Source organism: Balaenoptera musculus, chromosome 10, assembly GCF_009873245.2.
Source record: "Balaenoptera musculus isolate JJ_BM4_2016_0621 chromosome 10, mBalMus1.pri.v3, whole genome shotgun sequence".
Lineage (NCBI taxonomy): Eukaryota > Metazoa > Chordata > Mammalia > Artiodactyla > Balaenopteridae > Balaenoptera > Balaenoptera musculus.
Genome location: NC_045794.1, coordinates 17,500,427 through 17,520,087, shown reverse-complemented (window position 1 = coordinate 17,520,087; position 19,661 = coordinate 17,500,427). Strand labels below are relative to the sequence as shown.

Here is a 19,661-nt window from a genome sequence, read left to right as displayed (position 1 = left end):
CTTCTTGTTACTTTTAGGGGAGATTTCTAAAGATTTTTTTTTTTTTTTTTGATGTGGACCATTTTTAAAGTCTTTTATTGAATTTGTTACAGTATTGCTTCTGTTTTAGTTTCCTGTTCCTTTGGCTGTGAGGCATGTGGGATCTTAGCTCCCCAACCAGGGATCGAACCCGCACCCCCTGCATTGGAAGGTGAAGTCTTAACCACTGGACTGCTAGGAAAGTCCCTGGGGGAGATTTCTTTATCTTCCAAACCTTTGAATGGATTTCTAACTTTTGCTATCATATTTTTAATTTTTAAGGACTCTTGTTCTTTGACTGTATCTTTTTAAGGAACATCTTGCTTTTATTTTAAGAATGCAATGTCTTTTCCATCTACATTTTCTTCATCTGTCTTCATGTCTCTGTCTCTTTCAAGTGTACTGTTTTTTATTTGTTTTGTCTTTGTCTTTATGTTATAGGCTTCCTTCATATATCTGGTGGTCCTTGGTTAGCTATTCATATTTGAGAGAGAGGAGTAGTAACAACAAGCTAACCAGAAGTTCTGTGGTACATGTGTAGGACTTGGTTGTTGGAGGACTTCTTCACAGCACAGGGACTGGATGTTTTAGAGATGGCTCAGAACTGTCCATAACCTGTCAGTTAACTCAGGCAGGGATTCTCCAATCTGTTGCCTGAGACATGGCAGCTTGGCTACCAGCCAGGTGGGAGTCTCTTTTATCAGTATGTAGATTTTTCTTTTACTTAATATCCCCAGTTTTTAGTATGGCCTCCTATCCTCAATGTGCTTGTTTTGACTCTCTGCAGTCTAAGGCCATGTTCGTTGGGATGGTGGAGGGTGTCTATTATAAGGGCTTAACTGCTCCTTATACACTTCAAACCAATCCTCTGATTTTTTGGATCATACCCACTCCTGCCTTTAGAAGTATCTTGTATCCTGCCTGAAACTTTCCAGGGATATGTGGCACATGTTTGGTTGCTCTCCTGCAGGCACTTACTTAGGTTTGTGTTTCTCATATTTTCTAGTTCAGTGACCACTCATCTGCTTTCCCATTTTCAAAATCTTTATCTTGTCGAATTTCCAAAATCTCTTTCTCCTTGTCAAATCTTCCATTTTCTTTATACTTGCGACATTATGCCTTTTCCTTTACTATTTTATAATCCATCAACTGTCATTTCGCTGAAGTTTTGGGGATGAATGAACTTTGAATGAATTATTAGGTTTTAGTGGATAAATTAAATGAAAATGATATGTTATCTTCTCAGGTATTTCTGAAGGGATCAGACGTTTTCAGGCAAAGAGTTTTTTACCGTCCTTTTAGTTCCTATCCTGTCCAAGACAACATCAAGTAATATTCAGCTATTATTTACATTTCTTTCCACTCTCTGCCAAAGGTGTTATTTTTTTTGTCTGAAGCTGGCAAGTCTCATGGGGTCATTGGTATGGAGACAGAAGCCCTTGTCCACAGTTCACAGACTCTCTGTGACCATGACTGGACAATTGTTCAAAGGAGAAGGCATTTTGACCCTTTTTATTATGTTCTATAGCATAGAAATCAGAACTATCAGTGACATCCAAGCATAGCACTCTTTAGCTCATTTGGAACTCAGAAGGGCAATGTTGTTTGTGTGTGTGTGTGTGTGTGTGTGTGTGTGTGTGTGTGTATTTTGTTTTTGGATTTCTCTTATCTACTAGAAATATAGAAACCAGTCCAGCATAATTTCTAACAAAGAGAGACTTAGCTGGACATATTTTCTTCCATTATTGCAGCTTATAATTTACTTTCTGAGAAAGGGCATGGGATCTTGTGGTAATTTGCCTAAGATAATACAGTCACAGTGTATTAACCCTTTTGTTCTTATGAGAAGAGAAAAACTCATTACATTGCACTGTCACAGTGTTTGAATCTCCAAAGTTCTCTCATTATGATGAGAAAATGTTTTGTTTTTCTTGGGGATTGATGAATGCATGAAGGGATTATTGTTTGATTCTCAGAAAGTGGGGTATATTTTTTATGAGCAAACCTCAGAGAATCCAAAGTTGGAAACTTGTTTGTTGTGTTGTTTTTCCTCCCAAAGCTTTATCTTCTTTATTATACTTCATAGAGTCTATTATTTTTCTTCCTTTTTGTTCCTTATCCACAGTAATTATTTCCAGGCAATGATCACCTAAAAACCACAAACATTGATGTTAGGTAATCTAAAGGATAGACCATACATATGCAGATAATTGAAAGCTGGCTGTCAATGAATTGCACATTTTCGTGAGTGGCAAGTTCTTTTTGATGATAGCAATCTATGATGATTGGGTGGCAAAGATGAAAAGACATCTGCTTTCCTGGGTTTGGATGTTGTATCTTAAGTGAAGCAGGAGCATCTTCACAATGCTCACATTGTCCTCATTGGCTCCTTAACACAAATGTGTTTTCCCTGTGTTCATACAGATACGAATATGAATCTACAGTTTCAGTGTCTGGTAATTTGTCCTCAAACAGTTTCTTGTGTATGGAAAACGGAACCCAGACTTTCAAACCAACAGAAGATCCATCAGGTTGTCTGCTTCATTTTATTACTTTAGTTAATTTGTAACTGAACACTTTCTGTGGAGGGTCTTTGAATGAGTTATTGGGTTTGGTTAAGTAAGGTAGAGGAACAAAAAGATATTTTTTCCCCTCTAAAGGATTTTAGAGGGGATCACGGAGGAGAATAGGAATGGCTAATAATAGAAAATGTTATGCCTCTTATATTTGAATAGACCTATTAAGACTGCCTTGTCTGTTCTTTAAAATGGTTATTTAAAAATCAGTCAAAGGCATCCATCCAAGGGCCACTGTAAAATTAATTCCTTAGAGGAAAACATCTTAGAAGGAAGGGTTTATACTGATGATTTGGTCTATACAATTATCTAAATAGGAAACAGAGGTAGAAACAAAGTTCAAAAGATTTGTGTTATATTATTATATTATATTATATTACTTTATATTTATATTTATTTTTATATTATATATATATTTATATATATAATATATATAAATATATATAATATATATTTATATTTATATTATATTATATATTATATTATATTATATTATTGATATTCTATAGCAGAGAAAGCAGGCAAGTATGCTATAGTTCTGAACACTCTAGTCTCTTTCTACTTAACTAGGAACTTGTCCTTTTTGCCCAGTTGTCCCTCTTTTCCAGAGACTACTTCCTAATCCAGCGCGATAGTGTACAATAATGGTGTTTCTTCCAGGTTCTTGCAGTCCCAGGCACCAACATACCTGCCTCTGCCCCTTCATGTGCTAAAGGACCTGTGTAATCTGGTGATACTTAGTCTATAGGTGACCCTGTTAATTTACCTCAGACCAGAACTTCTTTCCCTGTGATGGGCACATTTTCAGGCTGTATTCATATCAGTGGAAGTTACAGTGGTTCCTTAGGCTGGGAATTTCACTGCCAGCATGGAATAAGAGGGAATCAAAATAGTTCAAATGAGTATAAGAATAGCTGTCTCAGAAACTCTAAATCAAAGGAACCCCCTGGGGAAACAAAAGAAAACAGTGACATCAGCAATAGCCCACGTTCTCTCCTTGAGTTGGCTTTTGCCAAAGAATGACTCAGGTCCTGTTTCCTATTTTTCCTAATGTGCATTGTAGTAGATAAACAAAACCTTCCCAGTTGGGTGTATCTCCAGGGAAGTGTGTTGATTCCTTAACCACCTGATATTCTCAGTTTTGCCCTAGAGGAAACCTGGAGTTTGCTTATGATCTATAGACATAAACATTGTGCTCATCATAGATAAAAATATGAATACCCAGCAATGGAGACTATGATTTTCTGGACTGGGAATGACTGAGAGATAGCCTCACAAGAAATTTTGAGACTCAGCTGTGTTCAGGACCCTCACATCTGTGGGTGGCACAGTTTACTAATCATCGGGAAAATGCAAATCAAAAACCACAATGAGATATTATCTTACACCTGCCAGAATGGCTGTCCTTAAAAAGGTAACAAATAACAAATATTGGTGAGGATGTGGAGAAAAGGGAGCACTTGTACGCTGCTGATGGGAATCTAAATTGGTGCAGCCACTATGAAAAGCAGTATGGAGGCTCCTCAAAAGATTAAAAATAGAACTACCATAGGATCTAGCAATTCTCCTCCTGGATATATATATACATATCTGAAAAAAACAAAAACACTAATTCAAAAAGATACATGCACCCCAATGTTCATAGTAGCATTATCTACAATAGCCAAGATATGGAAGCAACCTAAGTGTGCATCAACAGATGAATGGATAAAGAAGACGTGGTGAATACATACACAGTGGAATATATTACTCAGCCTCAGACAAGAATGAAATTTTGCCATTTGCAACAACATGGATGGACCTGGAGGGTATTATGTTTAGTGAAATAAGTGAGAAAAAGAGAAATACTGTATGTTTTGACTTATATGCTGAATCTAAAAAATGAAACAAATGAATGAATATAACAGAACAGAAACAGACTCATACATGCAGAGAACAAACTAGTGATTACCAGTAGGGAGAAGGGTGGGAGGAGGGGGAAAATATGAGGAGGGGATTAAGAGGTACAAACTACTAGGTATAAAATAAATAAAAGGATGTAATGTACAACGCAGAGAATGTTGCCAATGTTTTATAATAACTTTATATGGAGTATAATCTATAAAAATATCAAATTACTATGTTGTACACCTGAAACTAATATAGTATTGTTAAGTCACTGTACTTCAATTTAAAAAGAAGTTATTTGGTGATCACAGTATACAGTGGGCTCTATAGAGAAAATGTGATTACTACTCAGTTAAATATTTTTCATTTCTATAAAGTAATTAGAACTGTAGAGAATTCAAAACTCAGTGAGCCTCTTACGTAAATCTTATAAATATAGTCTCAATTCTAGGGAGAGATATTTGTGTTTTTTTCTCTCCTCAAAGTTAGTATATATATTTGGTAGCACTTATAACAGCTAACTAAGTTTAGTAGTTGCTGGTAAACTAACTCTCTGGAGGGAAAAAAAAAGCCTTGATTTTTAGTGTTTGTCAATTTCTGTGGTGTAAATACTCTCATCAAACTACCGGCATGTTATCACTAAATACTGAATTGGGAAGAGATGTATATTCTCATCTCTCCCCAGCCAGTAGGAACTGGCTCCAGCGTACCACTTACTGTTGGCCATACCTAAGCACTCTGTCAGAAAGTGCAAGAGGGATGGCCCATGAGTCATCACTGGCATAGTAAATTGTTGGCAAGGTGCCATGGTCACATAAGAACTGTGAAATGCTTACTTACCAAAAACTTAGAATTAAGTATTGCTAATATTTCACTACCAAAACACTAATGTAATGTCTTTTTTTCTTTTAATGCAGAGTGTGTGAAGGAAGTTAAATCATTAATGTGGGTGTATGTACTAGTTGGAAATATTATACGTGGAATTGGTGAAACTCCCATCATGCCTTTGGGTATTTCCTACATAGAGGATTTTGCCAAATCTGAAAACTCTCCTTTATATATTGGTGAGTTGGAAAATCTGCCTTAGCCTCTTTTCAGGACAGTAAGCTCCTTGAGCATGGATATTAGTTATTTATTTGGATGCTTAGTGATTTCCAGAATGATGAACAGAGTGCTTTGGCACAACTGGCCATCATTTAAAGTTTGTTGAATGGAGCAATTATGGGCTAACTCCAAATAAGCCACTTTGCTAAATCTGCTTTTTTACTATTGAAAATGCCATTAATCTAGTGCCCCTGGAGTTCTATTTGACTCCTCCATTTGCTGGGCACCACTCTATACCCAATCTGTTAAGAGATTTAGCAATGTTTTATCCAAAATATCTCATATTCAAAACCTTTCTCACTATTTTCATTACTTCTATTTTTGTTCAGGTCTTCATCACTTCATGTATAGGTTATTATAACTTCTATATTGGTCATTTTAACTGTAGTATTTATAATCAATTTCTTATAAAAATTCTTGCAGAATAATTTTTCTTAACTATTTTAAATGTCTTCTCTTTCATGTTGATGAAACATACTGACTCTTTATCTATTAAATATGAGCTCTCCACTTATTACTAGCTCTGCACTCAGTTTATCTATTTAGTTTCCTATATAGTTTCTCTTTATCACAATTTCTTTATAATAGCCAGGCTGTTTCATATTTTTTGCAAATATCTGTCTTCATAATTTTGGTTATGTTTCCTGAAAATTCATTTTCTAACATCTATCAGTATCTCCCACAATAGGCAACTTAAGATCCACCTTGTATATTGTCTTACAATCTCCTGAATATTCTTAATTTATTATGCATAACTTGCTTATATTCCTTAGTTACTCCATCTGTTGTTGGTTATAAAATCATAACTTTGAGTACAGGGACATTTTTTCTGTTAAAGTAGAAATATCTTTTTAAAACCAGAAAAGTCAAAGTGGGTGAGAGAAGATAGTAACAGAGCTACATGTAATGAGGAGATTAAAATATTTAGGAACGATTATCCCAAGCAACTTTGGGTGATTTTGATGACTCACTGATTTTGCAATAATCTTTTTCAGTGTTTTTCTATTCAGTCTTTGAAATCCATTCACATACTTATATTGAAAGATTACAGAATGCTCACCTGCAATAAATTAACAAACACCTTGTTAAAATATGTATTTCTTTTTTCAACAAATATTAGGGTGTATAACGCAGAAGCAATGGATAATCTCTACATGTATTAAGATGAATAAGACATTGTCCATATAAAGTTTAGTATGTAAATAACTACATAATTATAAATCAATAAAATCTGATAAATATGTGTATAATTAAATTTGAAAATTGCAGTAATAATTATTAATAATTAATAATCCATGTATAATTAAATAATTATAAGTAAATTAGCTATACATCAAGAAAACAGTTCCATGTATGGCTCTGGAGTTTAGGAGAGAACATAAAAGCCAGACATAAAATTTGAGAATCACCTATACAGAGACAAAAAATAAAATCAAGAGGGAGAAATGAGGTTGCCGTAGGAGGTCAGATGCTACATAGTGAGGGGCCCTAGGATAAAATACTAGGGAATGCTTCTACTTAAGTGAATAGAGTAAGAGGAAGAAAACTCAAAGAAGGGGTAGTCATAAGGGACAAGACTAAGACAATAAATGAATGTATAGTTTTGTAAGTCTTCAGAGGAAAATGTCCAAAGAAAGTTGACCAATTAAGAAGATGAAGACCACTGGTAAGTGGCCAAGAGATCACTGAGGCTACCTGCGAGCATTTTGAGTAGAACGTGAAAGGATTTGAGTAAAGTAGAGGCAGAGTATAATGACAGGAAAGAAATCAGGGTGAATTTGAGAAATTGTACCAATCACTGGATGTGGGGGAGACTGAACAAATACACAAGAGGGAGTGTTTGGTTGAGCAAGACCTCAGAGAAAATAGAAAGGGTTAGTGTCTCACAGACATAGAGAACAGACTCGTGGTTGCCAAGGGGGAGGAGGTGTAGGGGAGGGATGGATTGGGAGTTTGAAATGAGCAGAGGCAAACTATTTATACAGAATGGATAAACAACAAGGTCCTACTGTGTAGCACAGGGAACCATATTCAATATCCTGTGACAAACCATCGTGGAAAAGAATATATATATATATATATATATATATATATGACACTTTGCTGTACAGAAGAAATTAACACAACATTGTAAATCAACTATACTTCAATGAAATTAAACAAAAGTTTTGAAAGGATTAGTGTCAAGCAGTCAGGTGTGTACAAGGTGGACTAGCCCATAAATCGTGGAGAAGGCAGAGGCAATCCGTGAAGACATATTTTAAAGTAAAGAGGAAGAAAGTTGAAGAAGCTCGAGCCTGGATTTTCAGTAAGCAGGGAGGGCTCAGCATAGACTCAGAATTGTAGACAAATCATGAGATAGCTGATGATAATGGTCCAGAGGAGTAAAAAGTCAAGTGAGAATGGAGGGGACTGATGGAAATGCAAGATAAGAAGGTGGAGGGTAAGAAAGGAGACGACGGTAACGGGGAAGAGAAGTATCAATAAAAGTGAGGACAGAGCCAAAGGAAGTTTCAAGTGGTAGATTTGGGAGTGAAGCTTTTCTGAGGAATATGCCACAAGATATTTATCATAACATAGTATTTCTTTTAAAATCCTCCAAAAATATGACTGTGGAAGGCAACAAAATAATTTTGCTCTATACTGTGACTTTCTCAATAGAAAGATCCCAGCTGTAATACTGAAGGAACCATAGAATCAAAATATCTACCCATGATACAGTAGTGATAATTCTATTCCAATATCAGACACAGTAATAGTTTACTCACAAGACACAACAAAACTCATCAAAAAAGGCCATCACTTTAACCAGTCTCTAATACCACAAGAGAAACTGGCTTTGAATCATAATGGGGACAGTCCCACTAATCTCACCTTTGTCTTAGCAATTTGTCAGGTCAAGTTGAGATTGTGGAGATATGCTGTCATAGAATTTAAAGATTCCCATTTCCTTAGTTTTATTTCAAAATTATTATTAAGGAATGAAGTCATACATACACACTGATAATTTTAAGTAAGTTAGTCTTTCATAAGAGAAAAGGAATATTTTCATCTTGGAGAAGGGCGTTTGCACACAATATGGTCACCCTGCTGCAGCCAGTTGCTTCTAACTGCAGATCTTTATCTGTAACCGAGTGTGAAAGAGAATTTGGAGGCTTTTTCAACATTTAAACAAACATCCTTGTTACTTATACGTACACCAAGTTTAATTTTCCTACAGATTGAACACATAAGGCAAAAATATCTAAGGTAAAAATAATTCAGTCTTCAGACTCTTCATGGGATTAGAACTCTTTATGTGGGTGTATAACTTTATATTTTCCTTTATTTTTAGGGTTTATAGAAACAGGAGCTATCATTGGTCCTTTGATTGGACTTTCGTTAGCGTCATTCTGTGCAAATGTTTATGTTGACACTGGATCGGTGAACACAGGTAACTCGATAAAATCTATTTATACAGTGTCCAGAGTACACAAAGCATCATTGGGTAGGTTATCACATTTAATTGTTGCTTTACCTGACCCTCAGTTAGATAGAATCTCCACTTTCCAGGTGACCAAATTGAAGCTGAGGAGTTTAAATAATTTTCAATATTTCAAACCAGTGAGCAGGAGAGCAAGATACAGTGCTGATCTTCTGACTCAAAATCCAGTGCTCTTTCTACTGCACTAATCATATTTCTTGTTTTCAAAAGATTTAAGCATATAGGTTTAAATTTTTTTTAAATCAAGCAATCATTTGAGGATAATGAAATAGAACTTGTAGCTCTTTAATATGTACCTATTTATAAGTTCCTTACATAATAGGACAGATAGTCAAACTAGCTTATTGCTAGATAGTATTGTAACACCACATATTGTCAGACAAGTTTTATCAATGTCTGAATTATATGCAAATTCTGTACTTGGATAGAACCTGACAATTATAATTGTAATAATTTTCTATAGTTCAGAAAGGAAATAATGACTCAAGCTAATAAAAAATGTGTATATCTCTTTACAGATGATCTGACCATAACTCCCACTGATACTCGTTGGGTTGGTGCATGGTGGTTTGGCTTTTTGGTTTGTGCAGGAGTGAATGTGCTTACTGCCATTCCTTTTTTCGTTTTGCCCAAAACGCTTCCAAAGGAAGGACTAGAGGATATTGCTGAGACCGTTAAAAATGACAAAGAAGAGAAACAAAGCAAAGTCAGGAAGAAAAGGGTTGGAATCACTAAAGGCAAATATAAACATTTTATGTTTTACAATTTATATTTTACAATTTACTTTTTATTTTCTGTAGTCGTGTCTGTATCTTAGTCTACTACAATATGCTAGGCTGAGTTAAAACAATTTGTCACTGGCAGTCAGCAGTCAGTAATGTCTAGCTGTGCTACTACAATAATGTTTTCCCATGCTACCACATGGGAGTGAATGATATAGTTTAGAACCTGACTTAGATCAGCATTTATATGAAATTTTATGTCAATCTGGGTACTCAATAAATAAATAAATAAATAAATAAATTAGGTCCCATCTGCCTTAAAAAATCTATTTTACAGAGAGCATAGGTCTAATTAAAAAAGAAACTCAAACCAAGAACAAAAGGAGGAAAAAATATACGCTAATCCAAATAAGTACCATATAGGTCTGAAACCAAAAGTATTAGCTGAGCTGTGAGCTTCTTGGAAGTTAAGACAGAAAAGAAAAAAGGCACCTCAATTATAGGTCATATAATTATCTATATTTGAGAGTGGAAAGGATAACAATTCTTAAAGAGAAATTGTTGCCCAAGTAACAAGTTGTAAAAAAAAGAAAAAAATTATATGATGTACAATACAAGTAATATTGAGTCACATAGTTGTTTTCCAGCAAATTCAGGAGCATATTTCATGTAACAGGTTTTTGTTTGGTATAGATCCTCAATAAATCTCAAAGCATAATTTACAGAAGGTGTATCTATGGGAAACTAAGTAAGGTAATCTATGTATAGTATTCAAGAATACTCGTTCTCAAACTTGGCCATATATTGGAATCACCTAGGGAATTTTTTAAATTACTGATGCATGGAAATTTTGCAGTATTACCCAGAGGTCTGATTTAATTAGTATAAGGTATGGCCTGGGCCTTGGAATTCTTAAAGAGTGTCCATTTGGAAGGTGGTGGGGGGCTTAGTTTCCTTACCTCAAAGATGGGGATAAAATAGTATTTATTATTATAAAGTTGTTGGGCGAAGGTAAAAGGAGTTCTGACACATATTACTATTATTACTGCTTACTAGTATTAGTATTATTATTGTTGATGTTGCCACTTCAACCATCACCCGTAAATTATAATATCAATTTGCACAGAATTTTTAGCAGTTACAAATTCACTTAAACCACAATTGAACATGATTTAATACTTCTCATATCATTAGGAGCCAATTCAGAATCTTACAAACTCTCAGAGTCCTTACGATTATATTCACAACTCTTCTCAAAGGGCCGGTATGGACCGGTAGGGAATTTTAACACAGAATATCATTTATAGTCTGCAAGATAAACTAGGAAAGGGCTTAACTCAGTATATGACATCTAGAAAAGAAATTGAAACTACTGAGACTCATCTATTAGGACAGTATGTCAACAAACATGCGTGACTTCAAAATCTCCAAAGAGCTGTGAACACAAGTCACTTCTCTGCCATGTACTTTATTCATACATATGAATTCTACAACTAGAATTCATTTCTTTGCATTAAACTATGCTTCCTCCTCTTCCAAGTTGTTTACTGATTGATACTTTGCTAGATTGGATTTTAGGCTGTTTATTAAGCAAACCAGGATAATACACAATAAGTAAGGAAATCAAGACAGAGAACATGAAGATAGGAAAAGTGAAAAGAAACTATAAGTGAGACTTTGACCCAAAATGGAGACAGTGTGACCTAGAACATGTGCTAGAGCTGGCCGCAAATTTGGCTCTGAGCTTTGTCTGTCCACACAAACAGGAAAACACTTCGGTTAACTCATTTACATGGTCTTTAGTATATAGCAAATGAATCAGGATCTCAGGGAGCGAGACCTGGGGGTTGGTATTTTAAAAGACTGTGAACCGTTAGAAGCAAAGAAATGCTTAGTACTTGAGAAAATTTATATGTCATGAATTTCCACATCTAACTACATTTTAAATGTTCAGGAATGATTAATCAATATTTGAGTGTGAACTTCTTTATCAAATTGATTTCCTTCCTGACTTTAGAGGACAGAACAGGAGAGCAAGAATCTTTCATTCTAGATGATCTCTAGAGAAGAGAGGATATTAGTACAAGTAAAAGAGAAGGATAAGAAAGAAATGGTGTGAACTCGGACAATATTTTTGTCATGTAATAGTTATACTTTTTCCTTAAGACATGTTAGTAACTTAGTGAAGGCAAAACGACTGTGTTCTGATCCCTTCCCGCTCAGCTGCCTCACTGTCTTGCAGAAGCTACCAAAACAGCGATACAGCTTTAGCTTTCAAGGGGCAAAAAGAATCAAGAAACACATGTGCATTATAAAACAGAAAAACATACTTTAGAGGGGAGGTTGATGTTTCAGAAAAAGTCAGTCATAAAATGCAAAGCCAAGTTTGTATGACACTGCTGTCATCCTTTCCTTTCAGATTTTTTACCATTCATGAAAAGCCTTTTGTGCAACCCAGTTTACATGCTTTTCATACTAATAAGTGTGCTGCAATTCAATGCGTTTGTCAATATGATCTCCTTCATGCCTAAATATCTGGAACAGCACTATGGAAAATCAGCTTCAGATGCAATCTTTCTCATTGGTACGTTTGTTCTTCTCTGCAATTGTAGCCCACTTTTTTCCCCATGAAATGGTGAACAGTGTGATGATGGGTCTAGGAAACTCCTCAGTTGAAATCTGTTAGGATATTTTTTGCCTCTGGTAATCTCCCCCCGTCTGCTCTCCAGGGAAATCAAGAGAGGGTAAGGAAGGGAAGAAGCCAGAAAATCCTGGTTTTCTTCTTTCTTTGGCTCTTTTTGTAGTCAGAATGCAAATTTGAAATATTTGTGGGAAGTTTAGGGAACGTACAAGTTAGATACAATTTTCAGATTGGTAATTCATTTATGTAAAAAGGAAGACAGAGTTAACTCATCAGGAATTTTGTTTCACATCCAGGTTTTACTTTTTTGGCTCCAATTCATGAATTCTTTGGTTTCTAACTTAGTTCCCTGGCTCCCCTGGTGTTTTGAGATGTCTCGCAGCCCATACATTCTGATTTTCCTGCAACCACACTAACCTCGGTGGTTCTACTCCACCCTGAGTTTCTCCTGGGATCTTTCTTACTGTTTTGAAAAGAGAAGTTCCAGATTACATGTACCCACATCACCTAGATTGTTTGTTAAAAGTTCAGATACCTGGGACCCATCTCAAATATACTAAGTTAGACTCTCTGGAATGGGACTTGAGAATGGATATTAAACAAGCTCTCCCAAGAGTGTGATTCAGTGAACAGACCCTGGCACTGTAAAGATGAAACCTAGGGCTGTCTTTTCCCTTTCTTTTTCCTTTTTTGGGGGGAGGATCGGGGGAGGGAGAGTGCTAGTCAGTAGCAGCAAGACATTAAATGTAAAGACACTTGACAATCACAGGCTCAGCAAAGTACCTCTAAAATACCTTGAGCTGAGTCAAATTCTTAACAATCAGAGTGGGAATAAAAAGCTGCAGAATCATACAAATCATTCTCTGTATGATTATATAATACTGTATATGTTATATACAAATCATTATATATATAATCCCACCTGAAAGAACGGAAAGCAATAAATGACTGGTAGACTTTGACTTGCCACTTCTACCTAGATCCTAAGAAAAGAGATATAGACCATGATCCCTGCATACAAGAAATTTACAACTTACTGCTATTAATTAAATGAATGACAATGATAACAGTCTTCTAAAATATATTTCGATGTTGTGGGGCATTTAAAAATCTCTCTGTATGTAATGCATAACTAAGTGGGGATAAATTTAAATTAGCCTTCTTCACTATGAGTGGGACCTAAATGGTTTTTTATGTGAGACATATTAGATAAATGTGTTATCATATTTTTTCCTTTGCTAAGTCACTTTGTACATAACATTTTACTTGTATTTATAGGTATTTATAACTTACCTCCAATATGCATTGGATATATAGTTGGTGGTTTAATTATGAAGAAGTTCAAGATTACTGTCATACAAGCTGCCCACATAGGATGTTGGTTATCCTTAATTGAGTATCTTCTCTATTTTTTGTGTTTTCTCATGATCTGTGATAATTCTTCAGTTGCTGGCATAACCACCTCTTACGAAGGGTATGTTGTTTTCTAATGAATGTCATACTCTTTCAAAAGTTAATAACATATTTTCTACAGTGATTACTCATGACCAGATTATTTGCTAATTTGTGGTCTTTCTCCATCTTATTAAAGAGGTTGGGAATATATCACAGAGTTAGTGAGCTTATGACTGCGTGTGTGTGTGTGTGTGTGTGTGTGTGTTTGTCTTTGTGATATCCTAGTAGATAGTAAAATGAATATCACAGAAACTAGTTATGGTTTTAGGTTGTATTAGGATGTGTTATCCATATATTTTATACAACCATAAACAGGTAAAATTAAGAGTTGACTATACAGTCTCAATCACCTTTATATTGTTCCACGATGGGCTTAAATTTAACGTAACTGAATCCTAATACATGATATATCGATGCTTATATAAATTTATATATTTTATTTGTATAGGTATATCTATGTTGTTGAATGGTTTTAGATTGCATTTTGAGGGTTACCTGGGTTCACAGGAAGGTTTTGCATAGTGATATGAATTTCTAAAAGTCATTCGTAGGACATATCTAGATAATGGAGTGATGAGTTGAAATGAAGAGCATCCTAAAATGGTCCCTTTAAAATTACCAAGGACTATACGATTGGAATAATATTAAATATATAATCATAAAAGTAATTTTATATATTATCTTATTTGAGTCTTGCAAATTCCATTTAAGATAGCTGTTGTTATTTTCATTTTACAGATGAAGAATTGAGATTCAGAGAGATTAAATGACAAAGGGAGGTCATGGAAAACCTCTTCAACTCCATCAATATATAAGAATAGAATTTAAAATTGGTAAAATCTTAAAGATTATCTCCATCTCCAATTATCCTGATTCCCAGAGCAAATATGTAAAAAGGCATAATCTAGTCATGAGTCAGGACTTTAATTCAGTTTCTAGACTCCCATGCTAGCGTTCTTTTCATCATATTACATTGAACACAAGAAAAGTAATCTTGTTAGACCTTTAGATCTCTTTTTAAATTGAAGTATAGTTGATTTACAATGTGTTAGTTTCAGGTGTACAGCAAAGTGATTCAGTTACACACACACATATATATATAAATATATATATATTATTTTCAGATTCTTTTCCATTATAGGTTATTACAAGATATTGAATATAGTTCCCTGTGCTATACAGTAGTTCTTGTTGTTTATTTTATATCAACTATTCATTTTTTATATAATTCTATTTATTTTTTATAGTGTATATCTGTTAATCTCAAACTCCTAATTTATCCCTCCCTTCTTTCCACTTTGGTAACCATAAATTTGTTTTCTGCGTCTGTGAGTCTGTTTCTGTTTTGTAAATAAGTTCATTTGTATCATTTTGTTTAGATTCCACCTAAGTGATATCATATGATATTTGTCTTTCTCTGAGTTAGACCCTTTTTAAAAAACTTTTTTTCCCTGGTTTTATTGAGATATAATCAACAAAAAAATCATGTAGGTTTAAGGTGTATAATCTGATGATTTGATACATTATATATTGCAAAATGATTATCACAATAAGGTTAGTTAACACATCCATCACCTCACATATTTACAGTTTTGCGTGTGTGTGTGTGTGGTAACTTTTAAGATCTACTCTCTTGGGAACTTTAAAACATACAGCATTGTTAACCATAGTCACTAGGATGTACATCATATCCCCAGAACTTATTCACCCCGTCTCTGCAAGCTTGTCCCTTTGACCACGTTTCCCCATTCCTTTTCCTACCTTCCAGCAACCACCAATCTACTGTTTCCGTGAGTTCAGTTTTTTTAGATTCCACAAATAAGTGAGATCATATAGCATTTTTCTTTCTCTTTCTGACTTACTTCACTTTGCATAAAGCCCTCAAGGCTCATCCATATTGTCACAAATGTCAGGATTTCCTTCTTTTCTATGGTGGGTGATATTCCATTTTGTGTGTGTGTGTGTATATATATACATATACCACATTTTCTTTACCCATTCGTCTGTCAATGCACACATAGGTTATTTCCATGTCTTATTATTGTGAATAATGCTTCAATGAACATGGGAATAGAGATATCTCTTCAATCGTCTATTTTCATTCCTTTGGATAAATACCCAGAAGTGGAATTGCTGGATCATATGGTAGTTCTATTTCTAATTTCTTGAGGACACTCCATACTGTTTTCCACAGTGGCTCTATCAATTTACATTCCCACCAAAAGTGCACAAGGTTTCCCTTTTCTCTACATTCTCGCCAGCATTTGTTACCTCTTTCCTTTTGATAATAGACATCCCCTTAAACATTCTAATAGGTATGAGGTGATATCTCATTGTGGTTTCGATCTGCATTTCCCTGATAATTAGTGATGTTGAGCATCTTTTCATTTACTGGTTTGGCTGTTTGTATGTCTTCTTTGGAAAAAATGTCTATTCAGTTCCTCTGCCCATTTCTAAATTAGATCATTTGGTTTTTGTTATTGAGTTGTAGGAGTTCTTTATATTTTGGAAATTAACCTCTTATCAGATATATGATTTGCAACTATTTTCTCCCATTTCATAGGTTGCCTTTTCATTTCATTGATGGTTTCACTTTCTGTGCAGCAGCTTTTTAGTTTGACGTCATCCCCCTCATTTATTTTTCCTTTTGTTACTTGTGCTTTTGTTGTTAAATCCAAAAAAATCATTGCCAATACTGGAGTCAAAGAGCTTACCCTTTATGTTTTCTTCTAGGAGTTTCATAGTTTCTGGTCTTAAATTTAAATCTTAATCAATTTGAGTTGATTTTTGTGTATGGTGTAAGATAAGGATCCAGTTTCATTCTTCTGTATGTGGATGTCTGGTTTTCCCGCCACCATTTATGAAAAGACTTTCCCAACCCTATTGTATATATTCCTGGCTCCTTTGTTGTAAATTAATTGACATACATGCATAGGTTTTTTTCTGGGCTTTCTATTCTGTTCCATTGATCGATGTGACTGTTTTTATGCCAATACCATACTGTTTTAATTACAATAGCTTTGTAATATGGTTTGAAACCAGGAAGTGTGATATTTACACCTTTATTCTTCTTTCTCAAGATTCCTTTGACTATTCAGGGTCTTTGTGGCTGTAGGATGGGCTCTGTGGCTGCCCAGGCTCTCTGGCCAGGCTTTCTGGATGGGTAGGACTGGAGGCTATACTTAGCAGTTGGGTGGAGCTCCATGGCCAGGGTGGCCCATTGACTGGGAACCCAAATCAGGCAGAACTGCCAACCGAGCTCTCTGGCCAGATGGGGTCACCACTCATCTCTGCAAATGGGCAGGGGCACTAGCTGGGATCCCTGCTTGGGCACTGCTGCAAGCAGGAATGCAGTTTACCAAGATCTGACTGCTGGTTGTTGTAAGTCCTGCCCCCCTCTCCTTCTCCAGTGGTCAAACCCCACAGATTCTCCCAGTGATCCCCTTGTGGAAAGATCTGAGTGGGCCTCCTGGAAAGCATTCCACAATCTGGGGGCACTGGGCTTTCTTTTCCCACTGGAGAAACCATAGGCTTAGGGGGACTGTCTTGATGTGGTGTTGTACTAGCCTGGGGGAGGGGCAATCTGCTCAGAGTGTTACTGCTCCTGTTATCCTTCTAAGGTCATCCTTCTTGGTCTCTGTGGCTCAGGAGGTGCTCCAGCCTCACAACTGTGTTCTGGGATTTTCACAGTGGTGTCTTGTTTATAGATAGCTGGTAATTGGTCTTCTTGCTGATCACTGAACACCTTTTATACTAGAAGAATGTATTTGTTTACTCAAGTAGTTATGTTTCTGGAGCTAAATGTATTATATACATTATAAATTGCACTTACAGACTTTGCACTTACAGATTTTGAGCGCTTGAGATTGTTTTTATAAAATATGATCTCTCTTGTTATTTTCCACCATGTGGACTAACACTGGGATTTGTTCATCTTCATTTTTGAGTTCTAATTAATACCTGGAAAAATACTTTCTGTATAGTAGGTGCTCAGTTAATGTTTATTTATTGGCTTTTGTTTACCTGAAAGAGATCGTTGAAAAACTGGCTGTGGTCACCAAAGTAAGGTATATTTTCTTGCAGAGTTATAGTATCCAGGCCATACATTGACAGTTGACAGATTTCTGCTTCTATTTTGGGGAGTAGAAGAAATATAATTGGGAACTGAGATGAAAAGAAAAAGAAAATGCTCTAATATTCTTTCAATATCCATGGCATTATTTTAAATCATTTCAGAGTGCAACAAGATTTACATGTGGGAAATGTCATCCTTGCTGACTGCAACATGGATTGTAACTGTCCAGCTAAAATATGGGACCCTGTATGTGGAAACGATGGTTTGTCATACATGTCAGCTTGTCTTGCAGGTTGTGAGACATCCTCTGGAACAGGAATAAACATGGTAACACATCTTATTGGCCTTTTATACAGAACTTTTATTTTATGCACTGCATTGGCACATTCCAACGATGAACCGGGTCCATATTTGACAAAAGTAAAATTAAAGTCTTTCCTCAAAACCAAATTAAAATTTTTTATGGAAAAAATAAGTTACTTTCTATGTGCTCACTAAATTTATCTTTTACTTCCTAGATCTTATTTGAAATCTTCTGCATGTCTGAGCCCTGCTCTTTAATTTCATAACAGTTGACATTATTACTTAATTTCATTTAAAAATACTCTAGACTGAAAATAAAAACACTCTAGACTGAGATAAAGTAGGCAGTTGTGCTCTCAGTTAATCAGTCAATCTCTTTGCTGGGTTTTTTTTCTTTTTTCCTGTGTATATGTACACATGCACTTTCTGTATTTTTACATCCTGACAGGTTTTTAAGAAGATAGAATTGAGCATGTTTTCTTGACTAAAAAATGTCACTTATAAGGTTGGTTGGTAATCAAAATAAAATACAAATTTTGATTTTTTCTTTTTTTTTATTGCTGGGTCTAAACATATACAAAATTCTAACGTTTTTAATGGTTATTTATTTATTTATTTAAAACATCTTTATTGGAGTATAATTGCTTTACAATGGTGTGTTAGTTTCTGCTTTATAACAAAGTGAATCAGTTATACATATACATATGTCCCCATATCTCTTCCCTCTTGCGTCTCCTTCCTTCCCACCCTCCCTATCCCACCCCTCTAGGTGGTCACAAAGCACCAAGCTGATCTCCCTGTGCTATGCGGCTGCTTCTCACTAGCTATCTATTTTACGTTTGGTAGTGTATATATGTCCAGGCCACTCTCTCACTTTGTCCCAGCTTACCCTTCCCCCTCCCCCTATCCTCAAGTCCATTCTCTAGTAGGTCTGTGTCTTTATTCCTGTCTTGCCCCTAGGTTCTTCAGAATCTTTTTTTTTTCTCTTAGATTCCATATATATGTGTTAGCATACAGCATTTGTTTTTCTCTTTCTGACTTACTTCACTTGGTATGACAGACTCTAGGTCCATCCACCTCACTGCAAATAACTCAGTTTCATTCCTTTTTATGGCTGAGTAATATTCCATTGTATATATGTGCTACATCATCTTTATCCATTCATCTGTTGATGGACACTTAGGTTGCTTCCATGTCCTGGCTATTGTAAATAGAGCTGCAATGAACATTGTGGTACATGACTCTTTTTGAATTATGGTTTTCTCAGGGTATATGCCCAGTAGTGGGATTGCTGGGTTGTCTGGTAGTTCTATTTTTAGTTTTTTAAGGAACCTCCATACTGTTCTCCATAGTGGCTGTATCAATTTACATTCCCACCAACAGTACAAGAGGGTTC

The 19,661-nt window shown here is 35.4% G+C and overlaps 1 protein-coding gene across 2 annotated transcripts in view; it reads left to right on the top strand.

The window, feature by feature from the left end:
- The window catches only part of SLCO1A2 (solute carrier organic anion transporter family member 1A2), a 47,652-nt gene that overhangs the window by 8,741 nt on the left and 19,250 nt on the right, over positions 1-19,661 (top strand). For both annotated transcript variants that reach the window (XM_036867139.1, XM_036867138.1), the window contains exons 5-11: positions 2,443-2,549; positions 5,399-5,545; positions 8,920-9,018; positions 9,588-9,806; positions 12,211-12,375; positions 13,711-13,906; positions 18,124-18,289. In XM_036867139.1, coding sequence (XP_036723034.1) covers positions 2,443-2,549; positions 5,399-5,545; positions 8,920-9,018; positions 9,588-9,806; positions 12,211-12,375; positions 13,711-13,906; positions 18,124-18,289 — 1,099 coding nt within the window. The remainder of the gene's footprint in view (positions 1-2,442; positions 2,550-5,398; positions 5,546-8,919; positions 9,019-9,587; positions 9,807-12,210; positions 12,376-13,710; positions 13,907-18,123; positions 18,290-19,661) is intronic.